This window comes from Paralichthys olivaceus, chromosome 8 (genome assembly GCF_024713975.1).
Source record: "Paralichthys olivaceus isolate ysfri-2021 chromosome 8, ASM2471397v2, whole genome shotgun sequence".
NCBI classification, from domain to species: Eukaryota; Metazoa; Chordata; class Actinopteri; order Pleuronectiformes; family Paralichthyidae; genus Paralichthys; species Paralichthys olivaceus.
This window is the reverse complement of record NC_091100.1, coordinates 4,732,474-4,754,521: the sequence shown is the minus strand read 5'-3', so window position 1 is coordinate 4,754,521 and position 22,048 is coordinate 4,732,474. Positions and strand designations below refer to the sequence as shown.

General features: G+C 43.3%; 1 protein-coding gene and 1 long non-coding RNA gene across 2 annotated transcripts in view; one reads left to right on the top strand and one right to left on the bottom strand.

Moving 5' to 3' along the window:
• Positions 1–1,259: 1,259 nt before the first annotated feature.
• Positions 1,260–2,931, bottom strand: LOC138411135 (uncharacterized). The gene is made up of 3 exons (XR_011243791.1): positions 2,774–2,931; positions 2,357–2,502; positions 1,260–1,767 (listed from the first exon to the last, which is right to left on the bottom strand). It is a non-coding gene; the product is annotated as an uncharacterized lncRNA (long non-coding RNA).
• A 32-nt stretch (positions 2,932–2,963) lies between these two features.
• tll1 (tolloid-like 1) overlaps positions 2,964–22,048 on the top strand; it is a 42,731-nt gene continuing 23,646 nt past the window's right edge. The window contains exons 1-6 of the mRNA XM_069530049.1: positions 2,964–3,096; positions 3,211–3,277; positions 5,899–6,238; positions 8,076–8,498; positions 21,258–21,380; positions 21,474–21,554. Coding sequence (XP_069386150.1) covers positions 8,318–8,498; positions 21,258–21,380; positions 21,474–21,554 — 385 coding nt within the window. The 5' untranslated portion in view covers positions 2,964–3,096; positions 3,211–3,277; positions 5,899–6,238; positions 8,076–8,317. The remainder of the gene's footprint in view (positions 3,097–3,210; positions 3,278–5,898; positions 6,239–8,075; positions 8,499–21,257; positions 21,381–21,473; positions 21,555–22,048) is intronic.

The following is a 22,048-nucleotide window of genomic DNA, read 5'->3' as shown; positions in this document are numbered from 1 at the left end:
TCGATCCGTTTGTCCTTGTGTCTGTAATTATTTCATTTCTGGAGAAGAACTGGGGAAATTGATTTTTCCCACGAAACTCCTAATTTTTATTTATCACGCTGTGGGGGGAGGGGGGCTGTCATCTCCTGTGACTCATGTTTTTACATTTTGGTTGCCCAGCTTTATTGTCGATGACAGTTTCGATCTTCCAGGGAAAAGGGATCAGAGCAGTCTCACTCAAATCTGTGGACAGATCGGTTCTGTCGTTCCTCACAGATTAGGTTTTTTTTTTGCAGCTGCTCTTTCCTGTTTTTGCCTGAGTTTTTGTTGCTCTGAAAAACACTGCGAAGGTGGATTTAAGTCGGGGAACTTACTGGGCCCGGTCGTGGTTTTCACTTTTATCTGCTGTGAACACTGGTGATTTTTTTTGCAGATAGGATCATTGTCCACGTTGAGAAATTCCTCTCCTGTCCAACTTCACCAAACCAGGAGTCGTCTTCTCATCCAGTTCTTTCATTATGAATAAACATTTATTGTACCGTCTATAAAAGTCAACTTCTCAACAACTACAACGATAATAAACATATTCATGCAATTTGGCTTTAACTTGAAATCACAGTGATCGCAGCGTTGAGGTTCCATGTTGGGGCCTGTATTTTATCTAACGCGTTCTATATAAAGTGATCTAACTAGAATTTCGCTCAAACAGTGCGAGCTTGTGCTTAGATTTGCTTTTGCACTTGCAGTCTTGGTTGCGCTTCAGCTCCTCTCCTCGTGCTGCTTCTGTGCACTTGTGAAACGTCTGCGCTCAGCTCTCTCCTCTGCTCTTGACATTTTTCTTCTGTGCTCTGATTTTATGCTCAATAACTCTTTCAGAATTCCCTAAACAATAGGATGCCGAACAAACATGCGTCTACTTGAGTGAGAGCGCAGGGTTTTGAGTGACGGACTGTGACGTTTTAATGTTCTAACAGACAGAGATTCCTACGTTTCATTCACTGAGCACTGACCCTTTGATGGTGTAACCTCAGGAGCGCTGACATGACGTAGGTTAGCATCAGTCCTGGCAGTGAATTCCTGAAATTCTACTTTTTTCTTATCCTTCCTGTCCCTCTGTCTGACGTAGGGTCCATAAGCATCGTTTGGCACCATGCCGACAACTTCATCCAGGATTTTGACACATCCGTCCCTCTCCGTGGTGGCATAGATCTCTTCAGGTTGCGGGGCCTTCTCCTTCAGACGTCTATCCGGAGCCTTATGCCGAACACTGTTCACCTCGCGTTTTCAGATGCTACAGTTTTTCATCGATTGACATTTGAGTTATTGCACTGGGCTTTTGTACAGTGGAATATTAGTGGTGTCGGTTCTGGACAAGGATATGGTTGATATGTGGGTGTTAAAGGTCAAGGGTGGAGGACAACTGCCCCTCTGGGCCGCAGCCATTTTACAATCAGAGGGACATTATTTTTATTGCGTCACTGGGACAATGTCCGTCTCATCTTCCCTGTCACCTTTTCCGTTAATTCCTCCCCATGTTTTTCCATCTTTCTCTCTCGCCGCAGCTGCTGCCGTCTTTTCACGCCAAGCATGCATCCTGCGCTCATTCTTCTTCTCCCCCGTCGCTGAATTCTGGTGGCACGAAAAACAAAAGTGGCCCGTGTCATCTTTCCTCAAATGCACGAGCGACTGGAACGAAAATGTGAGCCCCCGAGCTGCCACGTGCACGCCCACCCAGTCACGCCCCCGCACGCACAAACAGGCATCAGAGGAGAGATGAAGGTGGAGAATCTGGTGCACAAAAAAAAGAAAAGAAAGAGGAGTAGATAAGAAGAGGAGAAAGAGAGAACGGCACGCACGGCTTAGCATTTCAACAGAGGATTTCCTCTCTGTACCTCGTCCTCCCTCTGCTCGCTCTGTTTACATAAGGAGAGACTACTTCACATAGCTCCACACTGTGTTTGTGAAATGTGCGTCCTCTTCCTGGAGAGTAGGAGTCATCACTCATATTACACTCAAACCAAAGAGTCCAGATAAAGTTTCACGCTGGATCTGTGGCTCGGTGACTTGTTGAGAAAAAGTTTTTACAATCCCTGCAAATCTTCAATAATTTGGCAGCAGAGAAATTCGAAAGAAAACGCGGCTGAATGAAATAAACTGCATAGACCGCATTGATGCCACGACTCGATATCCCAGCGTCATTATCGTCCTGTTGTTGCTCCTCTGTGGTGTCAGCACACTGTCTTCCTGTGGCATTTGAGCCAAAAGGTGATGGATGTCTCTGGCCACCTCTTTGCTCCCTTTCATAAAACACTTAAGACATTATCACAGTAAGCAGGGCCTGAGAGAAAACATTATATTTCCTCTCTTTTTTTCTTACCTCAGGTATTCTTATCATCACAGCTTTGTCTTCATTTTCCCTCCATGGCCTCCTCTGACTCCCCGGTCGCAGTCTTTTATCAGCATATAAAGCATGTCCTGTGAGAGAAGCTGGGTGGTCGTTATACGTGACTGCAGGCCTCTTGTCTTCGAGAGTCAGGTGGAGAAAACAAAGAATCCGCAACGACAACGTTTCAGCTTTTACATCTTCATCCAGTAAAAATCAGCTACTTTTAAAATGTGATTGTTGTGTGAAAGTCAATAGTTGTAGCCTTCATTAATAAGACTTTCTGTTTAACGGGATAATTCACTGAAAAATCAAAATTCACTTGAGTTTCAGGGACAAACAGTGTTTCACCCAGATCCAACACAATCGAAGTAACTGCTTCAAATGTAAAAAATAAAACACATAACATGCCTCCGTGCTGCTCCTGTGGTGTCATCCAAGTGTCCGTACGCCCCGACATTCAAATTCAACTACAACCGGTGTCACTTACATCATGTTTTTAACCTGAATGTTCTCTGTGTTCACGTACGCACGCACAAGCTCGCGCCTCTATTCTCTCGCCTGCACGTGACAGCATCAGCGAGAACTCGCCGCAGCTGCAGTAGCAGTAACTCGACGAACACGCGATGTCGTCACGTTCGAGTCAAATTTGGCCGCAACGCTGTTCACCCCTGAAACTCCAGAAGTGTTTTCTGGACTCGAACCTTTCTCCCACCCCTCCATCGGCACAAGTGGTGAGTAGATAAAGAGTGTATTTTCATTTTTTGGTGAACTTCCCCTTTAAGCAAGAACTTTGTTATTATTGCATTCGTGGAGTTATAGTCACCGGACCGTCCATTTGTGTTTAGGCTTCCTTCCCCAGTGATGGCATCACTACACACTGGTTCAAGACAGCTCCAGAATTTGATGATTAGTGTGAGTATCTCCCTCTATAGTGAAAACTACCTCTACTTGAACAGTGTTAATGTTAAAATAGTTTTTTTCAGTCTTGTGTTGCCTGTATTTATTGTTTGTTTCTACATTTCATCGTGTCTTTGTGCCTGTGACAGCCAGTGGCTGAAAGCTTTAGGGGTTTGGATTATCTATCCGTACGGTCGTTGAGGTCACGGCGACGTCATGATCTTGTGAACACGAACCTAAGGACACCTCAGGCGAATCCTTTCAAATGTGGCAAAGACGTTCACAGATTAACTGATTAGATTTGGGTTTCAAAGGTCAAAGGTCACCGTGGCCTCACAAAAAACATATTTTTGCCTTCATGGAGAAAACCCACGTAAACATGGGAAAAACACAGAAAGGCCAAGTCACACCGGAAATCAAACCAGGAACCTCCTCGGTGTCTGAACGGCATTGTTTCGTTGTTTGGTTCAGTTTCACATCTGAATCACATCCTGTATCACTGATGGGTGAGGTTGGGTGTATGCTCTGTACTTTTACCACAAAAAATGATGTCACATCACCGCACCATGAACAATGTTAAATCACTGGACGTCAGGAAATGTACGATTTTGATTTAGGGTTAAGTTTGTCTTTAAAACTCAAATCCCTTTTTTGCAACTGTATTATATATTTATTAATTTTGTGGAGCAGCAAAGCTAAGTAGTGTTCTGTGTGGACCCCCTGAAGAGAAGGCTAATGCTCTACCTCAGCTAATGGGAATCCTAATAAGATACAATAAAAAAATTGGTCGGTGTAAACCTTTAAAGTTAAACAAGTAAGGTGCAGACTCTGTGGATTTGAGCCGCTGCATCTTCAAGGGGGCTGCTGCTCAGATTGAGGGCTCCTCCTGTGTGTGTGTGTGTCTGTGTGTGTGTGTGTGGATGCTGGGTCAGAATGCTGGCGAGGTACTTTTCACAGAGTTTCAGAGACACACTGATCGATACATGCTTTAAATAGGGACACAAATACCTGCACACAGCATTAATCTCAATCGCTGGATCCTATTTAAGAGGGAAGTGTTTTGCTGAATAGATTTGGCCGCACGACAAACACACGCAGGCACAGTTAAGTGGTTGGAGAGGCCCAAACGCCACTCGGTGCCGTCCCAAGTGTTAATTAGCCGTCGCTCTGGAGGGAAATCCAGAACACACACACACACACGAGGTATATGTGCACACTAAAATACACAAAGACAGAATGTTTTCGGTTCATTTAGTTTTACAGAACTGTATAAATCATCTGGTAGTTTGGTCGCCCGTACACAATGATGGATGACAAATGAAAGTGATGCTGCTTCATCAGGAGAATCACCAACTGACATGTAATACCACAAATGTTCGCTCACGAACCCAAATTAAACGCAACGTCTATTCAGTACAGTTGATTAATAAAAGTCAGATCATGTGACGAGCAACAGTTATAAATGTTACATCTTAGAAATGAACTTAAAATAATAAATGGAACAAACAAACATTGTTGAATAGCTTTGTAAATCTTTCTGTGGAGCATCTTGACCGAAACAGAAAACTATGAATCAGCCTTCAATTTAAACCACCGGCAGGTTTTTAGTGAAGTTGTTGAATTAATATGTTAATTAATACACAATCCTTCATGCAGAGGTTAAATCTTAAATACTTTGGTGATCTACTTTCCTCTGGTGACGTCCGTGACACATTCATAACATCTCAACATCTTTTGATCAGACTGTCACAAAATCTGCTTCGATCACTTTTCCTCTTGTGGTTTTGAGCGAAACATCTCGTCAGCTACTGAAAAGATGTAAATTTAAAACAATATATACAGTTTGAACAGGATTATACATATAACCTATGACCTAGAAAACTTTACTCAGGCGTCAGTAAGAGAAATTAAATTGGAATTAATTCAGAATACTGCTGCCAGGCTTTTAAGAGGAGCGACCACGTCACACCAACCCTTGCAGCTCTCCACTACCTGTGAGTTTTAGGACTGACTACAGGTTTTACCGATTGTCTTTAAAGCTTTGAATGGTCAGGATCTAGTGATTATGCGTCTGACTGCTGCCTCTGATCCTCCAACAGGGTCCAGACTCTCGACTTGAGGTGTCAGGGCTCCTCAACTCTGGAAGCCTGGAGATCTCAAAAACTCCATAGTATCTTCTTTCAAATCTCTTCCTTGCTCTCACATTTATCAAACAGCCTATTTTGAACTGTTGGGAATTGTTTTTTTTTAACAATATTCACATTATTTAGCATTGTTAGAATTTGTGAGTCTTTTGATATTGTGAAGCTCTTTGTAACTTTAGTTTGGAGAGGTGCTATAAAGTTATTCCTGTTATATTGAAATGAAAACTCATCATGCTCCTAAAACCTATATTATTATTATTACTCTTACAATTATATTGGCACAACTCTAGAGGCTTGTTACACAATATTTGTTATGTTATCTGATCCATGAATTTTTAAATTGATATGAACTTATAGAGATGATACTTCTGATCTATGGTCAAATCTATATCCTCCTTCTCAGCCTATAGAGTGAAATTTCAGGTTTATGAACTGTGTGTGTGTGTGTGTGTGTGTGTGTGTGTGTGTGTGTGTGTGTGTGTGTGTGTCCAGGGGATTTGTGCACGGCCCGGGGCGTGTGTAGTGGACAGCTTGCTGCTGGATTGATAGAGTGACGTCAGCGCGCCGCTACCTCTCACCGAGGGCAGGATTAGTCGCGAGCAGCAGAGACAGCGCGCTCCGGTAATCTCCCGGTAAATGGTGGGAGTCGCGCACGTTCGGAACTGCCATTGCCTGACTGATACCGGAGCCCCCGCCTCTTCCTCCTCATCCTCCTCCTCCTCCTCCTGCTCCCCCTGCTCCTCAGAGACCCCTGAGATGATCCGTGCATTTGGGGCATGATGGGCCGCCTGGTGCCTCCGCAACGAGCCGACGCGCCCCGGGCAGGTACCAGGTAAGCTGCGGGGACACAGGGTGAACTCGTCTCAGGAGGATTTACCTTTGCAAGGTGTCCACAGGCTGCGGCTGCCTGTCTGTCAACAACTGCTGCTGTTTTATTTTTACTGCTGCTGTCTGACTGACCCCTGTGTGTGTGTGTGTGTGTGTGTGCGCGTGTGCGTGCGTGCGCGTGTGCGTGCGTGCGTGAGGCGCACTGTGGGAGATTATGGTTTGGTTGTTGACAACTTTACAGTGCGCGCAGAAATTAGGGAAAGGTGACCGTAAACAAGAATTTATTTCAGTTCACACACACACACACACACACACACACACACACACGAGGACGCACGCATGCACGCAGACACACGCGCACGCACACACACGTGCACACACAGTGGAGGATCATGAACCCACATGATCTCAGCTGTTCGTCCTACTGCTGCTGTGACATCTATCTATCTATCTATCTGTTTGTCTATCTATCTATCTATCTGTTTGTCTATCTATCTATCTATCTGTTTGTCTATCTATCTATCTGTCTGTATATTTTTCTGTCTGTCTGTCTGTCTGTCTGTACATTTTTCTGTCTGTCTATCTATCTATCTATCTATCTGTTTGTCTATCTATCTATCTATCTATCTATCTGTCTGTCTGTCTATCTATCTGTCTGTCTGTATATTTTGCTGTCTGTCTGTCTGTCTATCTATCTGTTTGTCTATCTATCTATCTGTCTGTCTGTCTGTCTGTCTGTCTGTCTGTCTGTCTGTCTATCTATCTATCTGTCTGTCTGTATATTTTTCTGTCTGTCTGTCTGTATATTTTTCTGTCTGTCTGTTTGTTTGTCTATAGTTGGTCATGTTTCCCAACTTTAATCGTTAAATTGAACGAAAACAGAATTACAACTTAAAAATCGTCACATCCTGCTGGTTTGAATCGGTGATTTTTCCCCAAACACAATCATTGTTTTACCTCGTGGTGATCAGCCACTGAGTGCCACAGTCTATTTTGGGCTAAATTCTGGGAAATATTCACTATAGGAAAGCCGATCTGAGCTGCTTAATGCATGATGCTCAACGCCTTTACGCACAAAAGCCAAATGAATCTTAATTCTCTTGAAGTAAAACCAATAAAACCTTTTTTTCATTCTGTGGCAGAACATGAGTTAAAAGACTCACAGTCAGTCTTCATGTTAAATGATCTTTAGTCTCTGGTGGGCTGGAACCTCTGGGCATTTATGGTTTGGCTGTCACCTACTTGGCACCTGCCTCTGAATAACCCGCTAACAGCCATTACGCACCGGTTCTATGAGGGCTGATGGACACTAAAACCCACAGGCTAGTTTGGAACCGCCGTGTTACTTTTACCGCTGCCGGTTTTTACTCTATACGTTCACTTTCCTTAACGGATCCTTGTGAGACGAAGTCTAACAACCTGCAATGATCCGTGCGCGCTTCCTCCCCCTCCTGTCACCGCGCGTAAACCTGTGAAGTTTACGCTCTTTGTTTGGTTATCGGACTGTGCGTGGTGATTTCCCCTTTCTGTGCGTGCGTGCCTGCGTGCGTGCGTGCGTGCGTGCGTGCGTGTGTGTGTGTGTGTATATATGTGTGTGTGTGTGTGTGTGTGTAGGCGGTGCGCTGACTCGGGGTGAGAGAGACAGTATACCGGACACGAGAGAGAGAGAGAGGCACACACAGACAGAGAGGGAGAGAGATTATACGAGTGTGTGAGTGAGAGACAACAGTGCGGGTTGGAAATATACGCGGCAGATGATTGTTGAGCGTCTTTACGCTCAGAGATCAACCGGCGCTGATCCCCTCACCTCACCGCTCCTCTGTCTCCTCTTCGTCCCGCAGCAGCCTCACCTGCACAGCGGGGGACACCGGAGCTCCTCAGCGGACACTTTGCTGAGCGCCAGCCTGTACTTTGACCATGGAGGAGAGCAGCCCGGCACAGTGACTCCCGGCAGCCTGCGTATCCACAGCCAACGACTGTCACAGAGCGGACCCCGATCTTCACAATGACCCGTTAGATTCTTCCATCTCCTAACAACACGGGAGACGAGCAGAGGCCTTTCTTCGGTTGTTTCAGTCTGCAGATGGACCGAGTGCCCCCGGCACTGGCCGCTAAGATGCGCTGGACCATGCTGGTGCTCGCCGGCTTGACTTTCTGGGGCAAAGTGACGATTTGTAACTGTTTCGACTACGAGGAGCCAGAATACGACTATTACGAGGAGGAGAGAGCGGAGACCATCGACTACAAAGACCCGTGTAAAGCCGGTGAGTCCTTTACTCTCATATTCTATAAAAAAAACAAGTGTCTTTACGCGAGCGCATTGTCCCTGATGGCACGTGTATGTGTGTATGAGGGATGACAGCCCGCGTGTGCGTGCGTGCGTGCGTGCGTGCGTGCACCGGTCCAGATGTTCCTCTATCCCCCCCAACCTTCAAACCCAATAAGTTAATCGCGATCCATGTGCACGTGCAGCCCGGCGACGGTGCTGTAGACCGGTGTCTCCCTCGAGACTCACGCACAGTCATGCGCGTGCATCACCTGTGGGGGAAATGTGTTGGCTCTGTGCACACGCGCGTAAGTCCGCGTCTATGTGTGTTTGCGCGTGTCCAGATGTGAAATTAACCATCGTAGAAGATGAGAAACAGCTGGAGCTGACTGAACCAAAACATGCTCTGATGCGCTCCCTACACACACACACACACACACACACACACACACACACACACACACACACACACACACACACAGACACTCGCACACGCACACACACAGTTTTTGTATGACATTTAATGACAGGCTGTTTGGAGCTGCAGATGTGTTTTTGTCTTTGTGTATGTAGAAGGTTTCTTTCTTAATTTGTCTATTATAGATCTTGTATAAGTGTGTGTGTGTGTGTGTGTGTGTGTGTGTGTGTGTGTGTGTGTGTGTGTGTGTGTGTTATGCGGTGCTGTCTTTGTTCACTCCACCCAAATGAACTCATGTTTTCAACACAAAGCCTGGACATTCACACGTTTTTTTTAAACAGCCCTTATGTAAAATAAATAAATAAATAAAAGTAATTATCCTTCTTCTTTACTTCTGTAATTCACAGTGTCTGTCCTTCATGTTTTGGTGTCTTACTTCATCTTGTCTTCCTCTGGCTGCACAAATATAAAATGTTCCGACAAAAGTGTGATACAGTATCTGAGTTTCTGTACTGGCAGCAAAACCTTTTTTTTTTTTTTTTCATGTTAGCACCTTAGGAATTCAAAAATCTGTTTTTAATGAATGAAATATGCCAAACTGCCCCGTGCATCAGTGAGCATCGCCGCAGCACAGTCAGCTATACAGGAGTTCACGTAAATAAACCTCAGGCTAAAATTAGCAAAGTGACACGATTTATATGAAGAGATATTTACCCAAAGAAGAATAACTAAACAAAACCAAAAATCTGAAAGAGCATTAAATGTCAACTTTTAATACCAGGCAGGTTACATCACATGTGGAGCAGAGGACTCCTCTTTCTCCTCTCTCTCCTCCTCTCCTCCTCTCCTCCTCTCCTCTGTGGTGTTGTGAGAGTAGTTTGCATCTTCTTAAATCAGGATTCTTGTTTTGGTTACGCCCGTTTGACTTGGCGTGCATACATGTGTTTGTGTACACGTACGTCCATGCGTGTTTTAATGGCTCTTAATGTTGTCTGTGATGACACGTTGGACCGATAAGAACTCCACCCAGAGCACTGAGCGTCCACACACTGACCAACACACATTCCTCACATACCAAATACACAAACCTGACACTGGCCTGTGTGTGTGTATGTGTGTGTGTGTTTGTCCATCTGCATGTTACACTGATCTCTGTGTTGGTGATTTTTATGTTGATACTGGGGTCCCATGACTCTGTGGCTTTTGCTTATGCTGACTTAATGTGTCTGTGTGTGTGTGTGTGTGTGTGTGTGTGTGTGTGTCTGTGTGCGTTTGGCTGGGAGCCCGGCAGGTTACAGGGAGACAGTCAGTCTACATGCTGTGTAACTGAGTGACTCCTGTAGGTTAAAATAACGGAGTGAGAAAACACAGCGATGATTTATTTGATTTGCTGTGAACATGAGGGAAGCAGTTCAACTTCAGTTGCAAGAAAAAAGCGCATGAACCTTAAATCTAACCGCATTTATCAATAAACCATAAAATGTGATCAAATCTTTAGCTGAGTTACAATTATGAACTAAAAAAAACCATTTCAATAAACTGTTTTGTTCTTGAATATATTGACGAATCATTGAAACGTTCAAAGAGAAAACTGAAGCTCGCTGAGATCAACCAAAGCTAATTGGAGACAGGTGTTAGTCCAACCAATGAAAGGAGACTGGAGGTGTGGCTTAGAGCCACTTTAACTCACAAACTTCACTCAGACATTTTGACTTTGCTGTTCCCAAGAAGCTCCATGATGCTATGAACGATACTTCAACAAAAGGAATCGTGAAGGGTGGGGCATGACTTGCTGCAGAGGTCTGTGTCTGGACTTGACGTGGAGAACATCAGTGTTACGTGTTTTGCAAGTTTTCTTCAGGTTAGACACAGATCACTTGTCTGACTTCCATTTATTCACGCCACAGGGAAGATGTTTTAGATAGATAGATTACTTTATTCATCCCCAAAGGGAAATGAGGTTTCTCCACGTTGCCTTAAAAGTAAAGGTACATTCAAATCAGTTCTTGACTCCTGAAAGGCAAATTGATGGATAGTTGTTTGAACATATTATTCCAACATATTAAGGGTCATTTACTAATCTCAGCGTCTCACTTGTGAGGATTTCCTCTGTTTATATCGTTGCATGTTGAATACTTTTGCATTGTGGACTGTTGGTCCAATTAAACTGGGCTCTGGGGACTTGTAATGGGTTTCACTTGTTCAGTTTTTCTGTGAATGTGTTCATGATGTCTGACACCATCTCACTCAAACTCACTCTTAATAAAAGCAAACATAACATGTCTACTGTGCGTGTCTGTTCTCTGCTCTATCTGTCTGTATGCAGATGTATTGTTCTGGATGAAATAAAACACCTACAAGTACATAGACACAATCTACCATCATCTAATGCATCAGGTCGAAGGTTTACATGCACAACCATGGATTTTCTTATTTATAGGCTTTTACACTATTTTCTGAGCAGATGAACAAGTGATAAACTGATTATTAGTTGCAGCCTTATCATCAACCGATTGTGTTTTCGGTGCGTAAAGACTTTGTGTGTGTGCAGCTTGTAAGAAGTGGAAGCGTGGCTCATTCCTGGCTTGACCCTGTGGCATCAGTCTGAGTGGTTGGTATTCCGCCTCCTGTTTTCGCTGGGAAAACACAAGGGGAATATTTGGCTGGCTGCTTATCTCCTCCGAGTCCCGCGCTGGTAGACAGGAGAACACACACTTCCAGGCCTTTGTGAAGTGATTTCCCTATGTGAACACACACAGGCACACATTCGATACACACACACACATAGAGCTCCCTCCATTCACCCGCGCTTATCTCTTCCTGGTTGTCTGCATCCTGCTACTCAGCTGGAGATGACACACACGGCGTGCACGCACGCACACACACTCGCACGGACGTGCACGAGCCCCTACGCTCACTCAAGAGTCATTCATGCTTCCTTCCAAATCACTGTTCTCGTAAAACGCTCACACACGGAGCGAAAGCTAAACAAACCTCGGTGTCCGAATGAAGCTGTTTCTTCAAGAGCGACCCGAGAGGCAGGCTTCTTGTTCTTCTTCTTCAGATACAATAGTGTATCATAGGAATGTGTTGTTCCAGTGCGTACAACACAAAATGTACATTTTCTTATGGACACACGTCGCTGAGCTCAGGATAATTAATATGTTTATACGACAACTCTGGCGGAGCTTCTGCAGTTTCGACAACTGGATAAGAAACTTGCATCTGAGCTGAAAATTAAAAAAATGGAGAGTAGTGGTTTGTTAGGTTATCGGTGACTGGTAATTGTCTTCTGTTGTAATTAATAGACTTTAAATAAAGCAAAGTGACGCATCTCCGCTTCCTCATGTTGTACAAAAATGATACGATATCCCAGATACAGATGCCACCATCTTCTGACACCGTATACTGTAAAAACCAGAAAACAAAACTTAGCTGAAATATGACGACTTGGACAAACATCAGTGTGATGACAGCTACATAAAATGTCAGAAACAATCTTGAGTCCATGTCCCGTCCGCTAACATGGAGAAAGCAGGGGGAGAGATCACACACTCTGTGATGGGAAGAATAATCCGTCTCCACGCATCAGCCTTCTAACTGACCTGTGACCTCTTAGCCGGTTGGGAAAGTCGACCTCTGTGTCGTTAGCTCGGCTGCTTTAGACAATCCTTTGAAACGTACAGTGTTTCCAGACAGCATGTTGGGTAAATGTATGCCTGTGTTTATTTGAACGATGACTGCGGAAAAAGAAACACTTCATCTGAAGTCTACAGCAGTGGCCGCATTTAGTGTGTAAACAAAAAAAAAACTATTTGCGTTGATGTATTTGCAGAAACGTGTTTTTCCAGTCCGTGTTTACCTGACGCGTACAGGTAACGGCTCCGATTAGAGTCAAACCATCAGTGTGAGGATCTTTTCTCATGTTCAAACATTTTCAGCTCAAGAGTCTTTGCCTCAGTTTTAACATCCTAGAGTGAATCTGCACGTTCATTAACTTGGTTCACAGTTTGTACGATAAAAGTTACTTTGCATTTAGTCTAAACACATCTATATATATATATATTCAGCTAATTAAAACTGCAAAACCACATTTAGATTCTAGACCTTACTGTCGATGAATGAATGATATCACTATTTGAACTGCATACGAATGTTTCTCTCTCATTATGGAGGTGAGATGTGAAGTGGCTGGCTGCAGGATGAACTGTGAACGAGCTGAACTTTGCTTCATGAAGCAGAAAATGAATGAAACCTTCAAAGTAGCAACACACAACCAAGTGTTTCGCTCTTTCCTGGATTCAGGTGTCTCCTCAGTGACTGTCCGCTCTGTCGTACAGCTGTTTCTATAGAAGTTTAACTACCACCCCAGTTATATGAGTGGACCAGGTTTATCGAAAACAGATGTACTGTGTGTTAGTAAAGCCCTCCATGTCGTGACAGCGAGCTGCAGCTACTGTTCACCCCTTCCCCCCATTCCTCAGTAGGAAGGAAACAAGAGCAGTGTGTGTGTGTGTGTGTGTTAGAGAACGAGCGGCCTCTCTCATATTATATTAAACAGGATTTTCCCGAGCAGAGTGCTGCTGCCACTGAGCTTCCGAAGTCTTCCTCAGGATTCCCTCCTCAGCACAAACTCTAACTCTGCGGCCGCGCTGAGAGCCCACTGTTTGTTTTGGAGCGTCATTGTTCCGGAGCCACAGAAGTCATGAGTCAGCACCGGCGTCAACCCCCACCCCCCCCCCCACCTGCCACGCATTGCTCAATTATTAAATGTCTGGGTGCCTCTCATGTCACTTCGCTCTTCCTGCTGGTATTTATAGCAGCGATTATTATTCCATACAGTCAGACTACTGTTCTTTAATCTCTTACTACAGCTTTGACTTTGGACCGTGTGAAGCTACACACCTCAGTTTGTGGCGGAACAAGTCTTAGTGGTGATGTGAAAATGTGCAAAGACAGTTGTGCATGTGCAAAATGATGCACAACAACCAAACAAAGAGCACTTTTAGAGCGATTACACCTTTTAATAAAGATCCTGCACTTTATTTCTACAAGGTACCGTTATGAGCAACAGCATTATTATTATGTTACACTTCTACTTAAAGGCATTCAAGTTTTAGAAATACTCACTCAGTCATAGGTAAACCTTTTAAGTATATAATAATAATAAAAACAGGGATTTAGACAAGAAATGACAGCCAGGCCAAAGTTTCGTTATAGAAGCTGAACTTTGCTGCTTTATGTTTGACTTCCATCCTCTCTCCTCAGTTCACACTCACACTATCACCTTTAATAAAGACAAATGTTCCAAAAAATAAAATAATATATATAAGAAATTGAAAAAAAGGGCTTTTGACAGAACTCTCTGTTGGTTTTTGACAGGTGTGGGTTTTTGTTGCCTGTTTTTTTTTTACACCAAATATATACAAGCGGGAAAACTTTGCAGAATGTAAAACATAGAAATGGATCATTATTATAAGTGTTATCCTACGATCAGGACAATCCGAGAGCTGCAGAATACATGTGAATACAAACATGAAGAGAAACAGAGCAGTTTATGTTTCAGTTTTTGATTAAGGAAGCCCAACTCTAACAACCCTGTAAACGGAGAGCCCAAATAGCTCCACCAAGTCGAACTTCTTGCTATGTTAAAGTGGAAACAAATTCCTGTATCCACCCATTTATCCAGATCTGCTCCAAAATGTAATGGGTTCTTCCTTGGGTCACATCCCGCCCCTCTGCAGTTTTATGGAAATGTCTTTTTTGAGTTATCCCTGATTTAATAGAAGCAGAAGTTCAAGGAGAGAGCTGAGGCTCGGTCACCCTCTGTTACAAGGAGAGACCTGGGAGTAACCAGCCAGGCTACATCCGCACGTTAGCGGTCGAGAGGGCGCGAACCAGGTCAATAAATCTGAAAGGTGTTTCAGTGCAAGACAAATTCAGGTCTTTAAAAGAGAGCAACGGGGAAGAAACGCACTTGATGTGCAGCTTTCAGAGCAGAACTATCTCCTATTACTCTGATGTGCACATCAGAGCCTGGTGACACGCTGGGCCAGCGGGTGCACATACCCAGGCCACCCTGATGGTAAACGGAGACGTGTTCGTGTCCCGTCACAATGTCTGGCCAAACCCATGACCTGCAGGAGAGGAGTCTCGGTGCGACAGTAATGTGATTAGGAGGTTATACACCAGTGTTATCGCTCTGTCATATGATATCATGTTATTCTGTCTCATACCAAACATTTCCTCTGCGTCTTATCTGCTTCGGTTTATGAGAACCATTTTAACTGTGCACTTCTTGTGAAGTCGCAGATGTTCCTTTTCCTTTGACCTGAATATTGTAATTATCGAAGTTTTATTTGTTACAGTTCAAACAAACACAGGGACGAAGTAACCCGGTAACTTTGAATTCCTTTGACCTTTACTGTGATTGTTGCTCGACCTCCAGTATGATGTTTTGGTATTCTCCACCTCAGGCGTTAACTTTATGTTCTTATATTTCATTTCTTAGGTTTTTGGACGAGAACACCATCATTTATATAAAATGTTCTGCATATTAGTATTAATATAGTTCTTCTTGATACCTTGATACCTTGAATATACCTTTTAAAGTATATTCCAGAGATGTTTTATCCTGTTTGCTTGATCATGTGAATCCTCACGTTCTATTGTTCATGCTGCTGTTTGCTCGTCTAAAATTTAACCCTTGTTTCAAAAATATCTTACATTGGTATTTTTTTACTGTGTCACAGAAACTCGTCCATTCAAAGAAGAAGATTTTAATCATGTCGGATAAAAAGCGTCGGCTTGTACGTCTCTATTTAGGATCAGTCTGGACGTTATTTCCAGGTCGTTTCAGACGTCCAGTTGTTCGCCTGACTGCTCTACCATCTGTTTTTATAAGTGTTCATGCATGAAGAAAATTAGCCTTCCCATAGTCTGCACACACACACACACACACACACACACACACACACACACACACACACACACACACACACACACAAACTGGGTTGGAGGGAAGCACAGTGTGATGTATCAGTGTAGAGGTGTGTAACTGGGCCCGTGTCAGAGACTGGAACTGTGTTTAAGCCAGAAATAACATATGATTAGATAGTGTGTGTGTGTGTGTGTGTTTGTGTGTGTGTGTGTGTGTGTGTGTGTGTGTGTGTGTGTGTGTGTGTGTGTGTGCGCTACATAAGTTTGTCTACTGTATTTTACTGTGAATTTTAAAAAGTTTATAATCATCATGTTTTTAGCTCTGATTTCTTTCTCAGTTCAACATTCTCATACAGACTCTCAACACACAAACACTGATCTCTTCGCCTCAACGTTTGTATGTTTGTAAGCAGGATTATGCAAAAACTACTGGACAACAAATTAAACTCACTTAGGACTGATATCCACGACAGGGCCTTGGCAGAGGTATGTGCTCTACTAAGTGCCCTTCTCCTTCCATCACAAAGAATACAATTCTCAGTAATCTCAGTTTAAATTGCTATTTCGAGTGATAGTTTGTTGTGATACTTGATTCTTGTCACTTTCATTAGAAAAGCTGTGAATTAACAAAAAACCATGTTTGATATTGAATTAAACTTTGTCTCAATATTTCAGGGAAGACTTGTGGATACACTCACTCTGATCTTTCATAAAGATCTCTGCATTATTTCTTCAGGAATTCACCAAAATGTTAAAATATACAATGTTAAAGGAAGTGAAACGAAAAATCTTTGATGCACCGCCTCGACAAAGTGCTGCACAAGTTATTGAGTTACTCAATAGTCCAAACCCTCGACCAGTGTCAACAAAATGACTTCTGCAGTTTTTGTATAATCGTGTAACAGAAAATCACCGATGAAAACACAACCTCCTCGGTGCAGGTGATGATGATTGAGTAGATCTTCGCTGACCCCCTCAGTCCTGTGTATCGATGTATCGTGCAGCTTTTGCCCGCTCATTTTCATCCTGACCGTTTTCATCTCGGTGAGCTTGAACCGCGGCGCCTGCTCCTGCTCACAGTGTGTTGGTGTGGATCAACCAGTTTGCACAATGATTACTTGTGGAGAAAATCAGGGCTAAGATAATCTCTTTTTAATATTACAGTACGCTCACAGTCACAGTTATACACTGCAGAATATTAACATGCAGTGGATCAGCACACACACACACACACTTTCCCACCTGCAGTGTGACCTTATATTTTCATAATGAGAAGCTTAAGCTTAATGTGTGTGTGTGTGTGTGTGTGTGTGTGTGTGTGTGTGTGTGTGTGTGTGTGTGTGTGTGTGTGTGTGTGTGTGTGTGTGTGTGTTTAGCTGCACCCCAGTGACTGCAGCATGAGAATAACTCTGTGTGTATAATTCTTCACTTCACTGTGATGTAATGTTTGTCAAATAACAAAAGGAACAGGAAAAGACCTTAAATAACAAAATAGGAAACGATGAGCTGCAGTGACGCCGAACAATAATGTTTATGTTTAAGATTCTGCTCTTATACAACGTGATGTAATAATGTGTACATTACAAAACCCCATGTATCCCTTGAGTCGTGATTATCTCCTGCCGACTGTGACCAGTTCAGCTGTAGGATTAAATAGTAAAATAGTAAATATATATATATATATATATATATATATAATACAGCAAAGGTCACATAAAGCAAACATGAGCGAATAAAAGATTGAAAGCTTCACAAGAACTGAGATAAAAAATAAATCAGATGAAATCTGATTTACAGCATGTTGTTCTTTTCATGATCATCATTAAAGAACAGTTGTAAGTTGTTAGAAATAAAAAAAGATGGAAACAATTAAAGAAAACTGAATTTCATTTTGTTCTTTTTTTAATATATTCTAATATCATGTATTTTACAGTTTTGTCTGCATCTTTAAATGCAGACGTATTTGTCTAATTCGTTAAATGTTACTGCATCTCATCAATGTATTAATAGATTATTACAGTTAACTGCACAGAAAAGTGGCTCATATGAGCTCATGGGCCAACATAAGTAAAGTATTTTTCTTGCTCTATGATTAGCACAGCGCAAATGCATTTTTATTTTCCAGGTCGCACAGTCACACTGAGCCACTGCTGCTGTGTTCGACATTTGTTGTCGTGCTGCAGAGTAAACTTGCACAAAGCTGACATTGGTCCCGTCTCCACGAAAAGCTGATCGATACGACTGCTCTGCTCTCGGAACAGAACAACATGGTGGGAGGTGCCGGACGCATGTGAAGGAAGTTTGACTCTCAGTTTGTGTTTGGTGCATTACTCCAGAGTGTGTGTGTTTGCTGCAGTGCCCCTGCTGAAGGGCATACAGTAAGGCCCTGGTCAGCATGCTGCAGGTCTCCCGGGACGTCCCGGGGTTTTCGGATCAATAGCTCTCCTCCTGCATCTCCCTGCCTCAACGTCCTCACCCCTCCTCACCCACTCACTTGACTTTGGGGCTATTTATGGTTCCTCTATGGATTAACGAGACCCCAACAATCAATGGGGCCAAACTTACTATCGCTGTACTCTCCCTGCTCTCCTCGCTTTGTGTCTCTGCTTGTGTCAGCTGCTTTACTCTGGAAAACTTTTAGTCCCTGTAGTTTCTCTTGTGGCCCAGAAAAATGTGAGAGTACCTGAAGTATAAAGTTAGTTTAGTGTCACAGACACCGTCCCGCACAATAAAAGCGTACGGAATATCATTTCAAATCCAGTTGCGACTCAAAGGAGACATGGGTCACCACTTGCTGCAGCTCCTCTTTTCAGCCTCTGTCTGAAACTCCAGCTTCATTCATTCTACTCTTTGAAAACAGAGAATGTAGATCCCGGTGTAGTCTACCAAACGTCTCCTTTAAGGTGTAAATAAGTATTAGTACTTTGTGACTCACTTATGACACATCATATACCGTGGCTGAAGTGCAGAGGAGAGTCTGTACAAACTGTCGCTCCCTGTGTAATTTGGTGTATAGTGGTTGGAAACAACGTTTGTACCAGCGTCTGTTCAGACCACATCAAGCGCTGGTGTAATCGTGTTATTTTAGTTTCTTTATACTCCAAAGTCACGCCCACGTAAACCACTTCAGAATCAAATAAACTGATTTTATACGTCTAGTCTGACGCTTTACTTTTCTGCCAATGAATCACCGAACGCAGACTTTATATTTAACCCTTCAGTACTGCATTGTGTTGTCCGCGTAATAGATACATGATGTACTAATACATTTATTACTGCAGCTCCACCCTCCAGATCTGACATTATCCTCATATCCATCAAATCAAAATGTCACAAACCGACAGTCAGCAGCACACACACTCCTCGTCTGTATCTGATATCGTGATTCCTAAACCATCTGTGGTCATTGTGGCGAACTCGCTCAACAATAGCACAGAGTTGAGCACAATGGCACCTTGACCCCCCGTTTCCTTTAGTGGCGATCCTAATTAGCTCGGCGTCTCCCATGCCATTGTTAATGTATCAGTGTCCCGAGTCCCTGTGGAGAGCAGCAACTCCGCTCAGCTAATCACTCAGCGATGATTATCACTCAGGTGGTCATTGTTAGAGGCTGTGAGACAGAAACTTGGGTTGTGATACACGAGAGTCAAAAAAGGACAAGGACGTGGGGGTGAAGCAGGAGAGAATGGACGTTGATGGGTCTTATCTTATTCTGTCTCCGCAGAGAAACGGTTTGTGATGATCTCTGCAGTCAGTGCTGCTCTGCTCCTTATTGATGTTTGGCTCATGTTTGTTCACCGAACGTTTATTTTGTGCCGCCCGTAAAAAAGACGGATCATGATCCTTTTTTTTTTTTCGATTGAGGTTTTAATTACTGTTGAAATGTCACGGCACGGAGCAACAGGCGGGTTTTTACATGTGCATTACAAAACCCACTGAAGTGCATGTGCATTTTACAATCTATGGCCTTTTTCCAAGAGATAAGTGAATCCTTAACCCTGAGTCAACATCACCCGGAGGCGCAATGTGTAGAAATAAAAATCTGCAGAAGGCATTCGTCCCATTCACAAGCTCAAAACGTTCATAAGTTAGGATATGTGTTGAAAATGATGGATTCCAATGCTGACATGGAAACTTAAGAGTGAATCCCAAACCTGAAACAGCAGCACACACACTTCTGGTCATTTCTCTTCTTATACACATTTTTTATTTTAGTATGTGAGGAGGTAACTTTGTAGATTTGGGGTCATTTCTTAATGTAAATAATATTTTTAATAATACAATAATATCTTGAATAATACACCAGGTTAAAGAGTTTCCTCGTACAATGAAAACCATGAATTATCTGAGAATCTCCTTTATATCGAGCGATCGATGTTGTAACTGACTCATAACTGATTGAATCAGGCTGGAAGTTGGATCGAACTGGGACCAAGTGAATCAGGAACTGAATTGATTCCACGAAAATAGTTGTGATGCCCAGGAAAGAGGACGGATGAGGGGGGAGAGAGTGGAGTCGTATGAATAGCCTGGCAGAGAGAGAGAGAGAGAAAGAGGGAGGCAGTAGGGACCCATACTTGGGTGGAGTTTTGGATGCAGGATCGGAGTGAGTGAAACTATCGTACCCTATATGTGCTGCGGTCTGAGAGAAATGTTAAAACATAGAGAATCAATAACTAGAAGGTGAATCAGTACCACCCGAGCCACTTCCTGGCGTGTGAACTGCATCATGACCGTCCTCCGCTGCTCACAAGGGCTCATTGTTTTTACTAAATCAGAAGGTTCTCATGTCTCTTTCCCTAAAAGGGTCAAACTGTTTGGAGAACGGAGCTTCAGAGGAAATCAAAACTTTAAAAGCCTTGAAAACTCAGGACATTGTTCTGGAAACAGACTCCAGTTAATCAGATCTGCGTTTGTTTGAGTCCTGTGGTTTCAATGTCTTTGAGCGGTTACCGCAGGACACACTGTTTACTAGAGTCACTTTATGATCAGCCCCTTGTGGAGTTTTTCTAAACGACCGTGCCGCTGTTGTTGTGGTGACACTTCATTAATGAGATTATCCTCTTTTATGCCTCCACGCCGGCGACAGCCAGAGGCCCGGAGGCGTTATGTTTTCCAGTTTCCGTATACGTCCGTCCCATTCCTGTGAACACGATATCTTAAGAACGCCTTGAGGGGATTCTTTGAATTTGGTACAAACATTTAGTTGAACTCAAAGAAGAACTGATTGGATTTGGGCGGTCAAGGTCACCGTGACCTCACAAAAGTCTTTTTGCTTCACGTCAGCTTAAGAACACCTCCGGAGAATCCTTTCACATTTGGTACAAATGCACACGTGTCTCTGATTGACGATGAGACGAAGCTGATGTGACTTTGACTTTTTCCCTCTCTTTTTTCCAGCTGTTTTCTGGGGCGACATCGCTTTAGACGAGGAGGACCTGCGAATGTTCCAGATCGACAGGACGATAGACCTCACGCAGCACACACACATGCACACACACTCCCGGCAGGGCCACACGTCTGGTGAGTGGACTCAACCTGGCGATTTTGAATCATTCGCCGATCGCACGATGTCGATGTTTTGACTCTTGGCACTTGTGTGTGTGTGTGTGTCAGGCGGCCTGGAGGAACATGAAATCGCAAAGAAGGGAGGGTCGTTATACCTGCTGCTGGAGAGAATACGTAGATTCGGTTTCGGTAAGAACAGTAAACATCTCTACGTTTGATTGCTGTCACCAAAAACACCACCACACTGGCAGATACTGCACGTTTCAGCCATTAAACCAAAAATACAAAGTATATATATATAAAATGGACAACATGGCTTCTCCCCAAAAGTGAAGCCCATTTGTTTGATCGCCCCCTTGTGGCTTGCTGTAGTATAGGTTAATCAATGTTAATCAAATGTGGTTTCTTTAATTGTAGGTAGTTCTTCTCACGCAGATGTGATTAGATAGTGAGACTGATGCCCACAGTCCGTGCCAGGAGTTGTACTGTGCAGAGTTGTGTTTTGCTTTATGCATTTCAGCTGCAAACTTAAAATTAAAGACAGGGAACTAGATCTTTTTTTTTTTTTAGAGGGAACTCAAAACATTCACTTGACAGACTCTCAGTCTTCAAGTTCAGCTTCCAGGTTTGTTTGAAATCGTTGCAGCCGCAAATGAATAGAAATCAACTGTAAAGACTGCATT